This window comes from Lathyrus oleraceus, chromosome 2 (genome assembly GCF_024323335.1).
Source record: "Lathyrus oleraceus cultivar Zhongwan6 chromosome 2, CAAS_Psat_ZW6_1.0, whole genome shotgun sequence".
Classification (NCBI taxonomy): Eukaryota; Viridiplantae; Streptophyta; class Magnoliopsida; order Fabales; family Fabaceae; genus Lathyrus; species Lathyrus oleraceus.
Window position 1 is genome coordinate 350,193,011 of NC_066580.1, and position 23,354 is coordinate 350,216,364.

Below are 23,354 nucleotides of genomic sequence, written 5' to 3' on the forward strand. Positions count from 1 at the left end.
CACTCCCCCTTAAGTGTGAGTCCACAATGCTCCCCCTCAAGTGAAATCTCTTCTTACTTCCACAAACTTTTGTACCGCACAGAACATTTCTTATTCATTGCGTTGGCGCCATTGACTTTCGATACAAGTAAGTCGATCCCTTTCTCGAACCAAAGGCTCTGATACCATTTGTTGGGGAAGTTTTTTGCAAGGGAGCATTGAACATTGTGGGACTTCTTCTTTTGGAGTAAACACCTTTGTGAGAGACACACCACATATTCATCTAAGACCTTAAGATAATAGGTGAGTGGATTCTCTCACTTATAAATGCTCAAGTTTCCACATTTCCAACCAATGTGAGACTATTATCCACACTACTCACACTTGATACATTCTCAACACATATTGAATATTCATTACTAAAACTAAATAAAGAAATTTATCAAAAAATAGAACATATATATATATATATATATATATATATAATATATATATATATATATATATATATATAATATATATATATATATATATATATATATATATATATATATATATATATATATATATATATATATATATATATATATATATATATATATATATATATATATATATATATATATATATATATAGAGAGAGAGAGAGAGAGAGAGAGAGAGAGAGAGAGAGAGAGAGAGAGAGAGAGAGAGAGAGAGAGAGAGAGAGAGAGAGAGAGAGAGAGAGAGAGAGAGAGAGAGAGAGAGAGAGAGAGAGAGAGAGAGAGAGAGAGAGAGAGAGAGAGAGAGAGAGAGAGTAATCTCTTGCAGTCTGATGTCTGATGCAACCGTTGCGGTGTTATAATGCAGTCGTTGTGGCGTTATGATACAATTTTTATTGTGATTTACGATCACACCATAATTACGACCTGATACAGATGCAGACATTACCACAACCGCAATATTACGGCCGCATCACATGATGCGGTCCCCAATTTTAAACCATGGTTATAAGTTTAGTTACAATAAGTTCTAGCTCATATTTTATAGCGTGCACACTAGTTTATTTGTTGTATAAGTATCTCATGTATTCTTCATTTAAAATGAATGAAGTTCCATCTCTTTTCTTCTAAATTCTCTCATTCTAATAAAATTGATCAAATTTCTTCCATTCTTTGTTATTAAAGGTATGCCATTTTTTCAGAAAACCAAACTCGACAGAGAGACGGTGTGTTCCTGTATATTCTTTACAGGGGGCTTCATTTCCAACTGCAGTTCTTTATTGGTTTGCACATGCTGAACATAATCCATCGAGGTGTGATTTCCTACAGAACTTTATGTTTGTTGATTTGCACCTTTAAAAATTCAATACTTCTTCTAATTTTGTTTTCTTTTCTAACATTTTAGCCATATATCTTTATTTTACTAGATGGTGAGTATTTTTTTCGTAAATGTTAATAAAATAATATTTCTTTTGTTTTTTATTTTAAAAGTTTTTTTAATGTTAAACTTTCAATTATTTTTAATGTTCAACTTTCAATCATTTTATTTTTTAAATTAAAAATCACTTATCTATATATTAAAAGATTCAATTAATATGTTTGCACAATGGAGAACCTAACAAAAGGCAAGTGAACTTGGAGGTTAGAGTTTTAGGGATGTTTGATTTAATTTTGTAAAATTGTTTTTTAGTTTTTAAAAGTTAAAAGTAATAAAACTTGTTTGTAGTTTAACTTTATAAAACGATCTTTGAAAACTCTTCTTTATGTAAGAGTTTTAAAATTTAAAAAACTTAAAATAGGTTTTAGAAGTTTTGATTTTTAGTTTTTAGTTTTAAAAATTGGGAAAACGAAAAAAAAAAAGAAAAAATAATATACTTTTCATTAATGGAAAATTTAAAATATTTTGCAACTTTAAACTAATTTTTAAAAGTAAAACTACATGCTTTCTTTGATTTTTTTTCTTTAAAACTAATTTTTAAAATGAATTTACAAAATATTTTTAAAAATTAAAAACTAAAACTCATTCAAACAAGTCTTTAGACTCCAAATAATTAGAATTTAAAATAGATAATTAAATTATGATCATATAACAAGGGTTAATAGTATTTTGTGCGTGTCATATATGCGAGCTTTAAAAAATTCCCCTATAAAAAAGTATGAATTCGCCCCTTGTCATATTAAATTTTTCATATTTTGCCTCCTCAAAAAATTTATCCATCAATAATCTATTAAATGTCATGTAATATCAAGGATTTATATACATATTTTACCCCTTGAAAAATTGATAATTTTTGAAAAAACCCTGCAATGTCATTATTTTTTTATAATTAAATTTTTTGAGGGGGCAAAACAAGAGAATGTTCATATGATAGGGGACGAATTAAAACATTTTTTACAGGGATATTTTTTAAAACTCGCCTATATAACAACGGAAAAAACACCTATTAACCCTAATAACAATTGTTAAATAGTTACAATGTCATGTATAATTTTCTTTTTTGCAAATTTGTATACTGCTACCTATTTAAAAAAATTGATCATAACATGCGAAATGTCAACTATACACAACAAATTAGAGAAAAAAATTGTTTTAAATGACAAACATAATATATTATAAAAGAAAAAACCAACACCAAACAACAAAGTATTCACAAGGTATAAGAAGTGCTCGAAAATAACAAAAGTTAACAAAGATACAACATAGAACAATACAAACAAAAAATCACAAGAGCAACCCAAATGAGCAAATAATGATGAGACCATTCAGGAAAAGACCATAACTACAAAAGAACCACCTCACTATTGATAGGTTAGATTTCAAACAAACCACATCCACCATCAATAGATCATATCAATTCAAAAGAAAAACAGAAAATCCATCACCACAGTTTGAAATAGGGCAAACACTTGATCCATTATAGGTGTAAGTGGAGCATAGGATTCTAAAGTCAATTCGAGAATGTGCAAGAGTCCACCCTAGATTTATCCAAAAACCATTTCCAAGCAATAAAAAAGCTATTTTCCTTCACCTCTCTCTCTCTCTCTCGTTGTTTTTGTGACTCTATTAAAGATAAAATCATTTCTAGATTTTCATATAGACTGAACCACAACATGCCAAACCACAAGATAAACACCCTAAACTTAACCCAATTCCTTAAAGAAGGAAAAGACTCAAACAAGACCCTAGGATCCTAATGAATAAGTATCTTCCACCCAACCACCTAAAAACAATATACCAAACTGATGAAGCTAACTCACAAGTAACAAAAATATGAGAGTTTGTCTCAGATAAAAACCCTTTGAAGGGATATGAGAGGTAATAAGGACTAGAAAATATTCCTCTTTTAAATAGGTTACCTTTGGTCGGAATTCTCTCTTGCAAAATCTGCAAGGAGAAAACCAATATCTTATATGGGGCCCAACTACTCCAAATAAAGGGAAGAATCTGCTCCTGAACCAAAAGCGATGACATATAATAAATTGAACTCTCAGTCAGGATAAGTTATTCGTTGGCCACCAAAAATGTTCCTTCACTAGAGTTTTTCCAAATCCACTTATCTCTATCCAGGGTGAGAGTGACATCTCTAAGTAAACTTAGATACTTGTCATATACACATGTAAGTCTCTTAGGAAGAAAGACCTTCGCCATCTAAGATCTCAAGTCAAGATCCCATTGGAAATAAATCTAATATTTCCTATTACAGACATTTTTAAAAAGACAAGGAGAATATATGAATAAAATTAAGAACTGAATTAAGGAAAACCACTCTACCCCTAAAACTAGGGTTAACCCTCACTAGAAAACCAAGTTACTTGAAAAGAAGATAATCTATCTCGAAGTGGAGAAAATTGTAACACCCCCCAAACTACTACTACTCAAATACAACATACAATTGCATAATCAGAGTAAATTAAAGCATGTATACACGAGGGAATCACATTTACTTCTGCCAGAAATAACATATGTCATGGTCACATACAAGTAACACTGATTATAAATCAAAATCAAATAACCAACATGCAAACTCACACAGCGGAATAACATCTCTCTTCATAAATGGTAAATAGTGATGATTCCCATAAATTATCTACCACAAAATATCGTTTTGGGATCTAAGGCCACTCAACATCAAAACCAACATATCCAAATAACAAGATAAAAGAGAGCATAAAAATATCTCTCAACATCAAAACAAATACAAATAATCCTATAAACCCAAGTGTTACATGACCAGAGCACTATAGACCACCTAGTCAAAACACAACAAGAACTAGCCTCCGAATCTAATCCTTGTGCGAAGCACCACTATCTCCGGTACCTGAGCGATGTCGCGATAGAACATCATTCCAACAGAAGGGTGAGAATTCAAATCATTATAGAAAAACATGATAATATGAAATCTATAACAAACATACATATATTATTAGAATTTGTGACGCTTCATACAAACATGCATCATATCATCTTATTACAGAATCACATGTTTACCATCATACGACATGGCTCAAAATTCCACAAGTATTCATTTATAAATACTAAACAATATAAAAAAATCATATTTCACAACATATCGATTTCATGTACATATTATCATCCATCATCATTTGCAAATCATCATCAAATCTGTATACAACTTTCAAATGATTCCATAATACATACAAGTCACCATTTCATCACATATATCATAAATATGCACACATATCACATCAACAACACATCAACAATTCATATCAAATGGATCACCTAAAATCCACGTATATGCATATCTACCAAAATCATATCCACATAATCACACAAACAACAACTCACACCGACACATGCAACTCAATATGTGACTCAATCCGATATGCATGTGGATCCCATCCGTTATCATTTCCGGCTTGCCTAACATCTCTCAAATAGACTAGATAACCACCTTTAAAGCTCGATTCAGCCTTAAGCATTCAAACCCCATTTGGCGTTAGGTTTGAGACAAGCAAATAATCTACTCGAGATTACCCAAAATTGCCTCTTTCATAGACTCATGCTAGTGTAAGTGTGCAACAATAACAAGACTCATGCAATTAAGACGATCGCAACCCCTTAATCATACATAAGCATACCACATCCAACATTTGCAAAACAAATACCTAACATGACTTCAATCCCAAACAATACATCAAATATCATTCATCATCTCACCACAACACATTAACATAAGGCAAACAAGCCAATTCATGTTATTCATCAAATTCACCAATTAACATCATCACATACATAATTTCAAGTATTATGTTTCTTTATAAAATCCATCTAAAACCATTCAATACATGCCAAACAATGGAAAACATGCCATTCACATTCACCACACATCCAACATACATCCATATTAGGATTCTTTTGATAAAATATTAATATTATTTTATCAAAATAAATATCATGTTATAGATAATATTCTTAGCTTCGTAACGGTCCAAACGGAACTTCAAACAGAGTTACGGTTCAAAAGTTATTGAATTTACAAGTTTTTCAAAATACTGTCAAAACCAGAATTTGCTATTGCGAAAATGCTGTCAAAAACCAGAAAAATTGTTGTTACGAAAATGCTGATGTCCAGCATGAATTTTCATCATAAAACCATATTAATTCGTCCTATATATCTATTAGGATCATAGAAACAAGATTCTACGTTCCACTAATTTTCACCAAAATCTCAAATCAACCATTTTCATGTGAAACTCAAACATGCAATTATACATCAAATCATGTTCTATACACATACCCATTCATGGAATTCAATATAGAAACATCATAACATAACATAAACATCAATTTTATGGATTAAAACATAAACACATATTAGGGTTTCTCAAAAATCAAAATCCCCAAATCCTAAGTTCATGATATTTAACCCACATACATTACATACATTATGTTTACCCATAACCACTTGAAATTCCACCCTTACCTTAGTATAGATGAAATCTCTAGGTCCTTCTTCTTCTAGTTTCCTCTTCTCCTCTTTCTCTTCTCTTCTCTTCTATTCTCTCTTCTTCTCTTGTTTTACAAAACTAACTCTAATCTCTAAAACCCTTACCATCTTTTTAACTCATAATGTGCTTAATCCACTTATCCACCCATTCTAATTAATTAGGCCCATTACTAGGCAATTGTTATTTTTACTCATAAAGTTCAATTATTCAAATAACACATATATTCAAATAATTCAAATAATCACCAGAACACATATTTAATTAATTATCACACCAAATAATGATTAATTAAAATAAACACCTAATAAATAAATACGGAAATTAAATCGGGGTGTTACAACTCTCCCCCAGTTGAAATATTTTCGTTCTCGAAAATCACCTCAAGCAAACAATTAGGGATATGAATCCCTCATCTGACTCTCAAGCTCCCACGTCACATTTCCACCAGTCGGTCCTCCCCAAACGACTTTCACCAAACCGATCTCTTTACCACGGAGTTGTTTCACCTCTCTATCTTTTATCTGCATAGGTAATGTCTCCAGGGTCAAATTATCTGTAACCTCAACATCATCTAATTGGAAAACAACGAAGGATCCACAATGTATCTCCTCAATTGAGACACGTGAAACACATCATGGAGATTAGCAAGTGACGGAGGCAACGTAATCTGATAAGCCACATCACCTACTTCCTCGGAAATCTGATACGGACCAATAAAACGCGGCGTCAACTTACGCGACTTCAATGCTCTACCAACACCCGTTACCAGAGTAACTCTTAAAAACACATGATCATCTACCTCAAACTCAACCGTTTTCCTTCTCTTGTCATGGTAACTCTTCTGACGAATCTGAGAAACCTTCATATTCTATCTGATCATTTTAATCTTATCAGTAGTCTATTGAACTATCTCAGGTTCAACCATAACACTCTCTCCATATTCGTACCAACACAAAGGCATCCTACACCTTCTACCATACAAAGCTTCAAATGGAGCCATACCAATACTTGAATGAAAACTATTATTGTAGGTAAACTCAATCAAAGGCTAGTAATTATCCTAAGCACCTCCCTGTTCCAAAACACAAGCTCTCAAAAGATCCTCAAGCGACTCAATCGTCCTCTCAGTCTGACCATCTATCTGCGGATGATAAGAAAAACTCTAACACAACTTTGTACCCAAAACACGTTGCAAACCTTCCCAAAATCTCGAAGTAAACCTCGCATCCCTATCTGACACAATTCTAGACGGAATACCATGTAAACTGACAATTTTCTCAATATATAACTTTGCAAGCCTCTCCATCGGATAATCCATTCTAATCGGAATAAAGTGAGCAGATTTCGTTAACCTGTCCACAATAACCCAAATAGCTTCACAATTACTCAGAGTCCTAGGTAAACCAGAAACAAAATCCATAAAAATACTATCCCATTTCCATTCAGGAATAGATAACAGTTGTAACAAACCAGACGACTTCTGATGCTCAATCTTCGATTTTTGACAAATCAAACATGAATACACAAATTCCGCAATCTCTTTCTTCTTACCAAGCCACCAAAACAATTTCCTCAAATCTTGATACATCTTTGTAGCACCAGGATGAATACTCAAACCACTACGATGTCCTTCATCAAGAATCCTATTTCTCAAATCCAAAACATCGGGAACACAAACTCTATCATGACATCTCATGATACCTTTCTCATCAATCCAAAAATCACCACCTTTAACTTGATTGATCAACGTCAATCGATCTACCAAAACCAAATCAGATTTCTGACCTTCTCGAATCTCATCCAAAATTTCAGTAGTAAGCTTCAACATACCAAGCTTCACTCCAAAAGAAGTTTCTTCACAAACCAAAGTCATATCTCGAAATTGATCAAGCAAATCCAATACTCGCACCATCAACATCGGCATATGCAAAGATTTCCTACTCAAAGTGTCAACTACAACATTCTCTTTACCAGGATGGTATTTCAAACCAAAATCATAATCCTTCAAGAATTCCAACCATCTCCTTTGCCTCATATTCAACTCTTTCTGATTGAACAAATACTTCAAACTCTTGTGATGACTAAACACATCGAATCTCGACCCAAATAAATAATGTCTCAAAATCTTCAAAACAAACACAACATCAGCTAATTAGAAATCATGAGTCGGAGAATTCCTCTCATGCACTTTGAGTTTCCTTGAAGCATAAGATACAACTTGTTGATTCTGCATTAACACACCTCCTAAACCCATCAAAGAAGCATCACAATACACAACAAATGGTTCTGATGGATTCGGTAAAATCAAAACAGGAGCAGTAGTCAATCTCCTCTTCAGCTCTTGAAAACTAGCTTCACACTGTGCAGTCCAAATGAAAGCTTGACCTTTCCTAGTCAACTCCGTTAACGACAAAGATAACTTAGAAAAGCCTTCAATAAACTTTCGATAATAAATTGCCAAACCAAGAAAACTATGAATCTCAGACACAAATTTCGGCGCTTCCCATTGAGATATAGCCTCAATCTTAGAAGGATCAACTGAAATACCACCACTAGAGATCACATAGCCAAGGAAGCTCACTCCCTTCAACCAAAACTCGCACTTTGAAAGTTTAGCAAACAACAGCTTCTCTTTCAATACCGATAAAACAATCGTCAAATGCTCAACATGATCCTCTTCACTCTTCGAATAGATTAAAATATCATCGATAAACACAACAACAAACTTATCGGGATATTTATGAAAAATCTGATTCATGTACTCCATAAATACACCAGGTGCATTCGTCACACCGAAAGGCATCACCGAATACTCATAGTGTCCATACCTTGTTCTAAAAGCAGTCTTCTGAATATCTTCAGCTTTCACACGGATCTGATGATACCCATACCTCAAATCAATCTTGCTAAATATACAAGCACCAACCAACTGATCCATCAAACCATCAATCCTCGGAAGCGGATACTTATTCTTAATAGTAACCTTATTCAGTTGTATGTAATCCGTACACAACCTCATAATACCTTCTTTCTTCTTAACTAACAAGACAGGCGCACCCCACAGTGACACACTCGGACGAATAAACCTCTTATCAAGCAAATCCTCTAGTTGACTCTTCAACTCTTTCAACTCAGATGGTGACATCTGATACGGAGCCATCGATACCAGACTAGTAACAGGAATCAAATCAATCATGAACTCAACTTCACATTCAGGCGGCAAAACACTAACTTCATCAGGAAACACTTCAGGAAAATCACGAACAATTGGAAATTCACCCATTGTTCCATTTTCACTAAGCTTCAAACTTGCCACCAATATAAACACTTCAACACCATCTCGCACATATTTATTCACTTGTTGAGTAGACAAGAATAAATCATCTTCCTTCTCTGGCTCAAGAAAAAGAACAGCTCTCACAAAACAATTGATATAGACATGGTTGGACCTCAACCAGTCTATTCCCAAAATAACATCAAGTTGACTCAATGGAAGACACACTAAATCAACTTCAAAATCTTTATCACAAATATTCAACAGACATTTCAAACAAACAAATGAAGTAGTCACTGAACCCATAGTCGGAGTATCAATAGCCATGCTTCCACGCATAACAGATAATCCAAGATTCAATCTCTTAGCACTATTCAAAGAAATAAAAGAATGTGTCGCATTGGTATCGATAATAGCAATCAAAGGCATATTATTAATAAAGCATGTACCTCGAATCAATCTCTCCTCAACAGAAGTATCAGCACCGGATAACACAAACACGTTCCCTTTGGCTTGCTCCTTCTTCGACTTGTTGCACTTGGTACTAATCTTCCCTTTCTCACCACCGTTGTAGCAAGTCACATTCGAACCAACTCTGCAATCAAAAGATTTATGACCTTGCTTGCCACACTTGAAGTAAGTCACATCGCCCTCAGGACACTCGGGAGCACGATGTCCCTCAACACCACAGCTGAAGCACTTGACAGGAGTGTGAGATCGTCCTCCACTTAGCTTCTTGCCATCACCAGCTTTCTTCTTACCATCATACGGCTTCCCTCGGAATTTCCCTTTTCCTTTATTATCATGCAAGGATTTGTAATGAGTAGCACTCTCACGGCTATCCTCATCATAGATCCTACTCTTGTTAACCAACTCATAAAATCTCATAATCTTTTGGTAACCCATTGCCTTCTTGATATCAGGTCTTAAGCCAATCACAAACTTAAGACACTTGGATCTCTCAGCATTAGCAGTATTGTAATGGGGACAAAATTTGATCAACTCCTTAAACTTTGCAGTATACTTAGCTACGGTACCATTACCTTACTTCAATTCAAGGAATTCAATTTCCTTCTTTCCCCGAACATCTTCTGGAAAATACTTCTCTAGAAAAGCATCACGGAAAAGTGCCCAAGTCACTTCAATGCCATCCTTATCAAATCTCTGAACAGTGTTGTGCCACCAATCCTCAGCTTCTTTCTCAAGCATATGAGTGCCAAACTGCACCTTCTGCGCATCTGAACAGTTCATAACTCAAAAGATTTTCTCAATCGCCTTCAACCACTTTTGAGCTTTTTCAGGTTCATGAGCTCCTTCAAAAGTTGGCGGATTGTTTCTCTGGAACTTCCCCAAAGCACATAACTCATCAGCATCACGCTCCCGATCACCAACATTCATTTGCGAAATGGCACCAGCCAACATGGTCAATGCCGCCGCAAGCGCATCATCATTCCTTCCAGCAACCATCTTCCTGCTACACCAACCAAACAACCACAATAACAAGGATTGTTAAACAAACTGTATCGATTGTGTCATACACACAAATCAGATACAACAGAATCAAACAAATTCATAACCTGGTCGAATGACCGACCGTGCTCTGATACCACTAATGTAACACCCCCTAAACTACTACTACTCAAATACAACATACAATTGCATAATCAGATTAAATTAAAGCTTGCATACACGAGGGCATCACATTTACTTCTGCTAGAAACAACATATGCTATGATCACATACAAGTAACACGGATTATAAATCAAAACCAAATAACCAACATAAAAACTCACACATCGGAATAACATCTCTCTTCATAAATGGTAAATAGTGATGATTCCCATAAATCATCTATCACAAAATATCATTTTGGGCTCTAAGGCCACTCAACATCAAAACCAACATATCCAAATAACAAGATAAAAGAGAGCACAACAATATCCCTCAACATCAAAACAAATACAAATAATCTCATAAATCCAAGTGTTACATGACCAGAGCACTATAGACTACCTAGTGAAAACACAAAAGAACTATCCTCCGAATCTAATCCTTGTGCGAAGCACCACTATCTCCGGTACCTGAGCGATGTCGCGATAGAACATCATTCCAACTGAAGGGTGAGAATTCAAATCATTATAGAAAAACATGATAATATGAAATATATAATAAACATACATATATTATTAGAATTCGTCACGCTTCACACAAACATGCATCATATCATCTTATTAAAGAATCACATATTTACCATCAAATGACATGGCTCAACACTTCATAAGTATTCATTTATAAATACTAAACGATGTACAAAATTCATATTTCACAACATATCGATTTCATGTACATATTATCATCCATCATCATTTACAAATCATCATCAAATATGTATATAACTTTCACATGATTCCATAATGTATACAAGTCACCATTTCATCACATATATCACAAATATGCACACATATCACATCAACAACACATCAACAATTCATATCAAATGGATCACCTAAAATCCATGTATATGCATATCTACCAAAATTATATCCACACAATCATATCACATAATCACACAAATAACAATTCACACTGACATGTGCGACTCAATGTGTGACTCAATGCGATATGCATGTGGATCCCATCCATTATCATTTTGCGGTTTGCCGAGCGTCTCTCAAATAGACTAGATAACAACCGCTAAAGCTCGATTTGGCCTTAAGCTTTCAAACCCATTTGGCGTTAGGTTTGGGACAAGCAAATCATCTACGCGAGATTACCCAACATTACGTCTTTCATATGCTCAAGCTAGGGTAAGTGTGCAACAACAACAAGACTCATGCAATTAAGACGATGGCAACCCCTTAATCATACATAAGCATACCATATCCAACATTTGCACAACATACACCTAACATGACTTCAATCCCAAACAATACATCAAATAGCATTCATCATCTCATCACAACACATTAACATAAAGCAAACAAGCTAATTCATGTTATTCATCAAATTCACCAATTCACATCATCACATACATAATTTCAGTTATTATGTTTCTTCAGAAAATCCATCTAAACCATCCAATACATGCCAAACAATAGAAAACATGTCATTCACATTCACCACACATACAACATACATCCACATTAGGATTCTTTTGATAAAATATTAATCTACTATTATCAAAATGAATATCACTTTATAGATAATATTCTTAGCTTCGTAACGGTCCAAATCACACCTCAAACGAAGTTACGGTTCAAAAGTTATTGAATTTACAAGTTTTTCAAAATGTTGTCAAAATCAAAAATTTGCTATTGCGAAAATGCTGTCAAAAACCAGAAAAATTGCTGTTGCGAAAATGCTGCTATCCAGCATGAATTTTTATCATAAAACCACATTAGTCCATTATTTTTCATGAAATAAATAGTTATACAATATATATATATATATATATATATATATATATATATATATATATATATATATATATATATATATATATATATATATATATATATATATATATATATATATATATATATATATATATATATATAACAACTATTAGGATCATAGAAATAAGATTCTAAACTCCACTAATTTTCACGAAAATCTCAAATCAATCATTTTCAAGTGAAACTCAAATATGCAATTATACACCAAATCATGTTCTATACACATACCCATTCATGGAATTGAATATAGAAACATCATAGCATAACATAAACATCAATTTCATGGATTAAAACATAAACACATGTTAGGGTTTCTCAAAAATCAAAATCCCCAAATCCTAAGTTCATGATATCTAACCCACATACATTACATAAATTATGTTTACCCATAACCACTTGAAATTCCACTCTTACCTTAGTATAGATGAAATCTCTAGGTCCTTCTTCTTCTAGTTTCCTCTTCTCCTCTTTCTCTTCAATTCTCTCTTCTTCTCTTGTTTTACAAAACTAACTCTAATCTCTAAAACCCTTACTATCTTTTTAACTCATAATGGGCTTATCCCACTTATCCACCCATTCTAATTAATTAGGCCCATTACTAGTGTTAGCTGGGGATTTCGACAGATAGTTGAAGGTCTTTGGAAATATTAAGTTTTGAGAATAAGCAAAAGATGATTGTGGCGAAGCTGTTTAAATTCTCTTTGTGGGTGAGCAATTCTTTGTTGTCGAAGCCTGAAACCTAGAAGATTTTTTGGGTTTTCATAAAGCTCTCTTCGACATAGGTGTTCATAGAGTCGAAGCTTCAAACGGAAGTATTTGAAATTTAAACAAAGTCGTTTCGTTAGACCAACACGTGGAAACATCTAAGATATGTAAAGCTTGGGAACGACGAACGTGGCAGTCATATATGTAAAGGCCGTTAGGGTCAAATTACTATAAATAGGGGTCTTAGTTTTAGATTCAAGGTGTGTTCAAACAGATATACAGAAATTCACAAAATACACTCGAAGTACCGGAGTGAGAGAAAAGAGTTTTACGCTGAAAATGTATGTATGAAGAATACCATAAGTTTCGTTCATGTTATATTTTTCATACCAATTGTTTAAATTAAAGTATTTTACTGCCTCTTTATCTGTCGAATTGTCCTTACTTTTCAATAATTTATCATCCTTTTTATTTCTGCATTTACATTTCGCCAAAGTCTTTGTTCCAGTACTTTCTAAAAAACTTAAAGCATTTACTTCGAGTCATTTATCTTTACCTTTCCTAAGTCTTTTCGTTGTCTTTAAGAAATCTTTTACTGCAAAGTTATCGTCATTTACTTTGTTCATAAAGTCATAAGTTTCACTTAGAATCGTTGTCCATACACTTTTTGTCATCCACAAATTAGAAACAAACTTAATTATGAGTCAAATCACCGTAATAATAATTCTTAAGACACATGTCCTAGGATCAATCTAGTCGATCCTGTGAGTTACCAAAAATATATAAGTTTGGAAGACTAGCGGTTGTTTATCAGAAATCACTGGTAAACAAATTGGCATGCCCAGTGGGACAGTGTCAAAAGAATTGTTGATTACAATAGTTGTTTTACAATTCTCAAAATTGCCGTTATTCTTTTGGTTTAAAAATTAGTGTTGTATGATCCTTAGAAGTGGTAAGATCGCCAACAATTCACAACCTATAACCAACAGAAAAAACGCAAAAAAGATGGTTAATACAACCAGTCAAGGGGAACAATTCTCCCCCCAGGGAACGGGCACAATCGGAGCAAATTTGATTAATGTATCCACTGAAATCCCTAATGCACAGGCCATGCCAACGTCTGGATCCATGGCCTTGCATAATTCGACAGTAATGTCTATCATATCAGGCGCGGTAGATACTCCTGCAGTTTCAACCCCTAGGCCACCAGGATTCGAAAACTTTAGGCCTGTGAGAGATTACCGTTATGGAATGCCATCTACCGCCATGGCAGAGCTTCAAAACAATTCTTCCATATATACTCAACCACATAATACGGTTATTTCGCCAATTCAAAATTCTGGATCTGGCATGAACCATGTAGGTCGAAATAACCAATCACAAGGAATCCCCACCCTACTACCTACCCTTACAATGAATAATCAGGCAACCTTTAGACAACAAATGGATTCCAGTAACCATGATATGGTAGGAATTCTGGCCAGAGAAATGAATACCATTTTTTCTCCTTTAATACAGAATGTGAATAGGACTAATACTGACAATGCCTAAACATACCAACAATTGTCCGCACAGATGGGACGCATAACAGATTTTCTAGGCGCCCCACAACCTGCTGTTCGACGCAGGCCAAACCAGGTTATAATCCAAGGAGAAGAACCAACGATAGATCAGGTTCGACCACAAAGGCAAGCCCCTGACGAAAGAGTCACGGGGGCAAGATTAGAACAACAGCCAATTCGACGGGAAGTCCCTGAAGAACAACCTAGGAGAGTGATAATGGTTAATAGAGACCAGGACGCAGACGAAGTAATTCATAGGGTCAGGAGGGAAAACATGATGGAAAATGACCTAACCAGTATGATAGAGAGAATCATGGCCCAGAATGGTCTAAACACAGGACTTCGATGGCCAAATTATTGTTCTCCTCTATCAGAATATGTCCTGCAAACAGAATTACCAAGGGGTTGTAAAATCCCTAAGTTCACCAAATTCTCAGGGGATACTAGTGAATCCACTATAGAGCATATAGCCAGATACATGACTGAGGCAGGGGATTTGGCGAACAGTGAGAACTTGAGGATGAAATATTTCCCTAGTTCTGTAACAAAGAACACCTTCACGTGGTTTACGACTTTGCCACCAAATTCCATAGATGCTTGGCCCCAGTTAGAAAGACTGTTTCATGAACAATTCTACATGGGCCAAACTAAGATAAGCCTTAAGGAATTAGCCAGCATCAAGAGAAAATTCACCGAACCTATAGATGATTATTTGAATAGGTTATGTTTGTTAAAGTCTAGATGCTTTATAATAGTGCCTGAACACGAGTTGGTCGAAATGGCCGCTGGAGGTCTGGACTATTCCATCAGGAAAAAGTTAGATACCCAGCATCTAAGAGACATGGCCCAATTAGTAGATAGGGTTTGACAGGTTGAACGCTTAAAATCTGAAAAGGCCAGAGCGAATAAGAATTATAAGAAAGAGAGGGTTGCTTATGTCGAATTCGAAGACGAAGCGTCTGAAATTGCTGAAGACCCCTATGGTCTTGAGGATTTCGAAGTAGATTTGGCAAAATTAAAAGAAGCACCACCCTACGCCAGCAAATTACTTACACCGTCAAATGGCAGAAATCCTGTCGAAACTGAAAAGAACGAGAGATTTCCCAAAAAGACTTACACATTTGACGTTACCAAATGTGACGAGATCTTCGATCTATTAGTAAAAGATGGCCAAATGATAGTGCCTCCTGATACCAAGATTCCTCTGTTAGAACAACGAAAGAAACGAGGTTTCTGTAAATATCACAGTTTTTTGGGCCATAAAACTTCACAATGCTTTCTTTTCAGGGATCTTATTCAGAACGCAATCAGAGATGGCCGCCTCAAGTTCGCCGACAAAGGAAAAAACCAGATGAAAGTTAATATTGATCCCCTTAACGTTGTTGAGACCAACTATGTTTAACCTGTCGAAATCAACATGGTTGACGTAAGGGAAGTGGAGGCTGTAAAAGTAACAGGAACTGGAGGCTACACACTGGATGGAAAGCAGGCTACTGATGGCCTAAGTAACAATGTTTCCTTTGGAACCTCTGTCAAAGGTAAACAGGTTGCTAACGTCGAACCAAGGGTCACTGAAGGTCTCAAAGAGAAAACAACCGAGGCTACTGAGGGCCTACGAAAGAAGTTCGAAGCAATTTCAATCACTGATGGCGCCAGTCTAGGTTTCAACATGGTAGATCTGGAGCAAACCCCCCCAGAAATGGAGGAAGTGGAGGAATGTTTGAAAATGGAGCAAGAAGGGACGAAGTTTGGCTATCCCAAAGCCAACGAAAGCCTACGTGAGTATCTTTGGAGATGTCACAAAAAGAATGCTGACATGTTGATGTGCCCAAGATGCAGCATCAGGATATCTCGAAGGGTGGCTAAGGATTACGAGAGATGGCAACGAACAAAGACCGAGAGAAACTGGAGGAAGGAAAGCCAATTGCAGAAGGTGTATCCCACACCAGGAGAAAGCCTTCTGGGTTTCATTGTGCGCTGCTACAAATATGAAACGGAATGTTTGATGTGTCCCAGGTGTGGGGCAGTGTACAACAGAGAATTGGCGAAGCATTCGAAAGAATCCCATATGACCAAGGTTGGGATGGACATGGAGGAAATCCAAACATGTATAGCTTCGACAAGAGGTGAGCACCTAGGAGGCCAGATAGCCCTCACCCAAGGGCGAAGAGAGTCATGTTTAAATTGCCAGCAGAAGTCCCTAAGGACAAGTGGACTCAGGCGGGACCAAAGAAAGGAAAGTGGAGGAGTTTCGAAGATGGAGGAAGAACCTCGTGGGCGTATAGAAAACAATTTCAGGCGTCCAAAAGAGAGGCTATCAGGCTAGAAAATTACAAAGGAAATAACCCTATGTTAAGATCCCAATGGAGAAGGCATCAAAGGATGAGGAAAGCAGAAAGAGAAATGAATCTAAAAGAGACTATGGAATCCAGCAGCGTCAAGATTCCCCCAAATATCATGGATTCGACCAAACCACCCGTAGGAAGAAAGTTATTTCCAGATGAAAACATAACTCATAAGGTTCATAAGGAACAAGCGAAAGAAGAGGAAATGCTCACAGATGATTTCGAGTCCGACGGAGTGTCTTCTGTGAATATGAATTGTAACATGGTCTCAGTCCTTCCGTACGAGTATAACCAGGAAACAGAGGTCGAAGATAATGAGGAAGCAAACGCTGCGGAGATGGCGAAGCATCAACCAGTGTGTTATTATGTTCTGAACAGTGGTGTTGTCGTAGAACAAAACACTATGTTCGAAAGGCCACACCAGGGGATGCAGAGTCACCTCAAGCCCCTATACATTAGGTCCAAAGTTGGACAGGTGGGAGTGAATAAAGTCTTGGTGGACGGGGGAGCAGCAGTCAATTTGATGCCCCAATTTATGTTAAAAAAGATAGGGATGTTCGACACTGACCTCAAACCTCACAACATGGTACTGTCAAATTATGAAGGTAAGATAAGACAGACGCTGGGCGTCATACAAGTGGACTTAACTGTTGGGTCAATCACAAGACCAAAGATGTTTATGGTAATACTTGCAAAAGAAAATTACAACTTACTACTGGGGAGAGAATGGATACATGGAATAGGAGCGGTCCCTTCGACCATGCATAAAAGAATATCTATTTGGAGAGAAGATGGCGTGGTAGAGAATGTCGAAGCTGACCAAAGTTACTTCAGGGTAGAAGTAAACCATGTGGACAAGAGAAACTTCGATAGGAATTTGGCGCACATAGGACCATGTTACCCAGCGGAAGAAGGCTACGCCCCAAATAAAAATGCCTTGTACTTCTTAACTCTCCACCCAAATGGCTTTCAGTGGGATAGAGAGATTATGGGAGACCTAGAAATAGGAGAATCATCTGAAATACGGCCAACAGGCTGGGGTGAAGTCCTGTACTATGACTGAGTTTTCTTTCTTCGAAAATATTTCGGCCTACATGGCTGAGAACAAAAGACAAGCGGATCTCGAAGCCGAGATAACAAACATGGCTAACAAAGCCACATATGGTGAAATCTGTAATACAGGAACAAGGGAGTTCTTTAGACCAAAACCCCTTGACGAACAAGTACCTGCGGAGCCAGCAGATTAGAGGTTGGACACCATCTACGACGAAGAGCCTCTGGGATTTGAAAAAGATCCAGGAACGTCAAGTGCAAAGATGTTAGCGCAAGATCCTCTCGACGAGATTGATCTCGGAGATGGAAGTCCAAAAAGAATTACCTACATCAACGTTAAACTGGACCCCAAGTTGAAAGTGAGAGTTATTGAATTACTAAGGAAAAACAAAGATTGCTTCGCTTGGGATTACGACGAGATGCCTGGCTTGAAGAGGGACCTGGTCGAATTAAAGCTGCCTATAAAGGATGGCAAGAAGCCCATCAAGCAGACTCCAAGAAGATTCACACCAGAAATCCTCACAAAGATCAAAAAAGAGGTCGAAAGACTTCTTCGTTGCAATTTCATCAAGACCACAAGGTATGTCGATTGGATTGCTAATATTGTCCCTGTTATTAAGAAAAATGGCTCTTTGCGAGTATGTATAGATTTTCGTGATCTAAATGCAGCAACCCCTAAGGATGAGCATCCAATTCCTGTGGCAGAGATGTTGGTTGACTCAGCCGCATGCTATGAGTATCTCAGCATGCTTGATGGATATTCTGGATATAACCAGATTTTCATCGCAGAAGAAGATGTTTCTAAAACAACTTTTCGATGTCCAGGGGCAATAGGCACTTATGAGTGGATAGTTATGCCTTTTGGCCTAAAAAACTCTAGGGCGACATACCAGCGAGCAATGAATTCTATATTCCATGATTATATAGAGACATTCATGCAAGTATACATAGATGACATTGTGATAAAATCTACGTCAGATGAAGATCATCTATCCCATCTCAGCCAATCATTCGAAAGAATGAGAAAACATGGCTTAAAAATGAATCCTCTTAAATGTGCATTCTTTGTGCAGGCTGGAGATTTTCTGGGCTTTGTGGTCCACAAAAAGGGGATAGAGATCAATCAGAATAAGACGAAGGCTATTATGGAGACCAAAGCACCATCAACCAAAAAAAGAATTGCAATCATTATTAGGCAAGATAAACTTCCTAAGAAGATTCATCTCGAATTTAAGTGGTCGAACTCAAGCCTTCTCTCCCCTTCTGCGCCTGAAACAAGGGAAGTTCGAATGGAATGACGAACACCAAAAGGCGTTCGACAAGATCAAACATTATCTGACAAATCCTCCTATCTTGGCACCACCATGTGGAAAGAAGCCTATGAGACTGTATATATCAGCGTCCGACATTACCATAGGTAGCATGTTGGCGCAAGAGAATGACGATGGCGTCGAAAGAGCCATTTATTACCTTAGTAGGGTTTTAAATGATGCAGAAACTAGATACACTTCAATAGAAAATTTGTGTCTTTGTTTGCATTTCTCTTGTACTAAACTCAAGTATTATATAAAACCTATTGATTTATATGTCTCTTCGCATTTTGATGTCATCAAGTATATGTTATCTAAGCCAATAATGCACAATCAAATTGGCAAATGGGCTTTAGCGTTCACTGAATACTCTCTAACCTTTATGCCTTTAAAGGCAATGAAGGGACAAATAGTATCAGATTTTATTGTAGACCATGCACTGGTCGAAAATCCTCAATTTCAAGTTGAGTTGAAACCTTGGAAATTATTCTTCGATGGTTCCACTCATAAGAATGGAAGTGGGGTTGGGATAATGTTAATTTCTCCTGACAGAATTCCAACAAAACTCAAATATAGAATTGAAGGCCCCCTTTGTTCCAACAACGAAGCAGAATATGAAGCTCTTATTGTAGGACTTGAGGCTTTGTTGGAATTGGGGGCAACTAGGGTCGAAATTAAAGGAGATTCAGAATTAGTAATCAAGCAACTGACGAAGGAGTACAAATGTATAAAAGAAAATTTGATTATGTACTTCGTCATTGCAAATAGGTTACTCAAAAAATTCGAATACGTCGACATAAAACATGTCCCTAGAATAAAAAACCAAGAGGCTAATGACTTAGCACAAATAGCCTCAGGGTATAGAATTTCAAAAGAAAAGCTAGAAGAACTTGTCGAAGTAAGAGGAAAGGCAATGGCTGCCAGACTATCTCCGACAGATTTGGAAAGCACCCAGATAGGATATGCTAACAAAGAGGAGTTTGAAGTTTTGGCCATTGATACCTTGATAGATACAGATTGGAGGAATCCAATTATTAATCATCTGAAGGACCCTTCGACAGACACAAAAAGAAAAACCAAGTACAGGGCTTTATCTTATGTATTGATAGGGAATGAATTATTCAAGAAAACCCCTGAAGGGATCCTGTTGAAATGCTTAGGAGAAAGCGAAGCTTACTTGGCATTATCTAGTGTACATAGTGGAGCTTGTGGAGCACATCAGGCAGGCCATAAGATGAAATGGTTGCTTTTCAGATATAGAATGTATTGGCCCACCATGTTAAAAGATTATATAGAGTTTGCTAAGGGTTGCCAAGAATGTCAAATACATGCAGGAATTCAACATGCTCCTGCAAGTGAACTTCATACAATTATTAAGCCTTGGCCCTTCAGAGGTTGGGCATTAGATCTAATTGGGGAAATTAGAACCAATTCATCCAAAGGTCAAAGATACATACTTGTAGGAATTGACTATTTCACTAAATGGGTCGAAGCAGTACCTTTAGTAAATGTGGATCAAGAAACTATTATCGAATTCATTCAAAGGCAAATTTTATATAGATTTGGAATCCCAGAAAGTATAACGACAGATCAAGGATCAGTTTTTACTGGTCGAAAGATGCAAGAATTTGCAAAGGAAATGGGGTTCAAATTGGTAACATCCACACCCTATTATGCTAAAGCCAATGGGCAAGTTGAAGCAACCAACAAAGTAATAATTGGGCTAATCAAAAAGCATGTAGGGAAAAAGCCAAAAAATTGGCACAAAACTTTAGACCAAGCACTCTGGGCTTGTCGAACCTCCCCTAAAGAAGCCACTAACACTACACCTTTCCAGCTTACATTCGGACATGATGCAGTACTACCCGTCGAAGTCTACTTGCAATCAGTAAGAATCCAAAGACAAGGAGAAATTCCATCTGACTTATATTGGGAAATGATGATAAATGAGCTGGTGGATTTGGACGAAGAAAGGTTACATGCGTTAGAAGTATTAAGAAGACAGAAGGAGAGGGTAGAAAGGGCATACAATAAGAGGGTCAAAGGTAAAACCTTTACTATGAATGATTTAGTGTGGAAAGTCATATTGCATATGGATCAAAAGAATAAGGCATTAGGAAAATGGTCTCCACATTGGGAAGGACCTTTTCGAATTCTAAAAGCCTTTTCAAACGATGCATACGAAATAGAAGAACTAGCAGAGGATCGAAGAATCCTAAAATTAAATGGAAAATACTTAAAGAAGTATAAACCATTTATGCACGAAGTTAGAATCATAACAACATAGTAAGTAAAAAACTATCATGGCCAAAATGGTGAAGATATTTAAACTCAAAATATGTGCCAAAATGGTTTTCGTCTTAATCAAGTTACAAGTAAACAAGAGTCGAATAAAGCAAATACAGGAGGAAATCAAAAAGGAATAATGGCCCTCATCCGATCATATTTCTTCTTCGCCAAGCCAATCTTATACTGAACAGCCGCTTGAACTCCTCTGAGGCGTGCAATATCTTCGTTCATAGTCGTAGCTTTTCGATGTGGTCCACGATTTGCTTCGCCAGATCATCAGCTTCAGTACTATCCAAGCCTCAGATAGCAGCCTGCTTCGCCTTAGCATCATAAATCTTTTGCTGCAATTCTGCAATATAATATTCCCAGAGACGTATCGAAGCAGTGTAAGTGTCGAACTCTGCTTGGGCTGATTTTCTGGAAGCGGCTAACTCCTCAGAAGCTTGTGAAGTTCGAAGGGCATTGTCAAATTCAATGGCTTGAGCTTTTTCGGTCGATAGAAGCTTAGCTTTGGCATCCACCTCCCTATGATATTCAGCACACACTTGGTCAATGAGGTTTTGAATATCAATAAGGGCTTCACCTACATCAGTGGGGCAAGCAGTGATGTTAATCTTGTTTATCAGCTTCTTTATGCTAAAGCTCGCCCCCACATTATTCCTTAGCTCGTCAAAGAGATTTACATCAAAAACTGCCTTCTTCACCTGCTGAAGGAGTTCGTCATGTGATGCTTCGTTTGCACTAGCACCAGATTGGGTCGAAGCTCCAGAAATACTTTGCTCTGAAGAAGACTCTCTTTGAGCCATCATTAACCTCACATACGTGAGGGGATCATTTTGTTTTAAAGATCTTTTCTCCTCCTCAGTGAGTGGTATGGGCGAAGTCTGGGTGATGGATGGTCGAACTTTAGTGGGATGTGGGACCGTAGCGACGCTGGCATTACTAGTTCCAGTTTGATTTCCCTCAGTATCATCTTCTCCCATATTTATGTCTTCATCTTCTCGAAAATACTCCTCAATTTCATCTGAATCCTGATCGTCCTCATCAGCATCATTTGAAGGGAATGCAACTCTGGTAGGAGAATCACTAGGAGTATTCTCAAAATTTTCTTTCCCTGTTGAGTCCTTCTCGTCAACGTGCTTCGAATCTCTTTTACCATCTTCACCAGGAGAAGAGGTTTCTTCTTCGTTCTGAGCATTGTCTTCTTCAAGATTGTGAGCTCCAGTCGAAGAGCCTTTGTTTTGGATAGCACCGTTGACTGTCGGAGGAGGAGATGGATTCATGCCGCTCGAAGGATCGCTTTGATTGGCAGTAGAAATGAGGGGAGTGGTGGCTTTGTCCTGAAAATAAAATGTTAGATTGAAAATATGAATTTATCGAACGATAGAACACTGAAGGTCGAAGTATACCTGTTGAACCTCTGGATCGG

General features: G+C 36.7%; 2 protein-coding genes across 2 annotated transcripts; one reads left to right on the forward strand and one right to left on the reverse strand.

Moving 5' to 3' along the window:
• Positions 1 to 8,084: 8,084 nt before the first annotated feature.
• On the reverse strand, positions 8,085 to 10,673 carry LOC127123227 (uncharacterized). Its single transcript, XM_051053466.1, has 4 exons — positions 10,482 to 10,673; positions 10,328 to 10,436; positions 8,859 to 10,234; positions 8,085 to 8,615 (listed from the first exon to the last, which is right to left on the reverse strand). The coding sequence occupies exons 1-4, from the start codon at positions 10,671 to 10,673 to the stop codon at positions 8,085 to 8,087; spliced, it is 2,208 nt and encodes a 735-aa protein (XP_050909423.1).
• A 4,268-nt stretch (positions 10,674 to 14,941) lies between these two features.
• On the forward strand, positions 14,942 to 16,330 carry LOC127123228 (uncharacterized). The gene is made up of 2 exons (XM_051053467.1): positions 14,942 to 15,744; positions 15,829 to 16,330. Exons 1-2 carry the CDS (start codon positions 14,942 to 14,944, stop codon positions 16,328 to 16,330), a joined length of 1,305 nt encoding a protein of 434 aa, XP_050909424.1.
• Positions 16,331 to 23,354: the final 7,024 nt, after the last annotated feature.

Excerpts from the sequence above, each read along its gene's own strand:
- LOC127123227 (XM_051053466.1), bottom strand. The coding sequence starts at position 10,673 with ATGGTTGCTGGAAGGAATGATGATGCGCTTGCGGCGGCATTGACCATG. Across the intron at positions 10,437-10,481 it reads AAGCTCAAAAGTGGTTGAAG|AAGGTGCAGTTTGGCACTCA; the intron begins GCGATTGAGAAA and ends TCAGATGCGCAG. Across the intron at positions 8,616-8,858 it reads ATGGTTTGATGGATCAGTTG|AGTGAAGAGGATCATGTTGA; the intron begins GTTGGTGCTTGT and ends ATCTATTCGAAG.
- LOC127123228 (XM_051053467.1), top strand. The coding sequence starts at position 14,942 with ATGGGACGCATAACAGATTTTCTAGGCGCCCCACAACCTGCTGTTCGA. Across the intron at positions 15,745-15,828 it reads GACTATTCCATCAGGAAAAA|AGCGAATAAGAATTATAAGA; the intron begins GTTAGATACCCA and ends TGAAAAGGCCAG.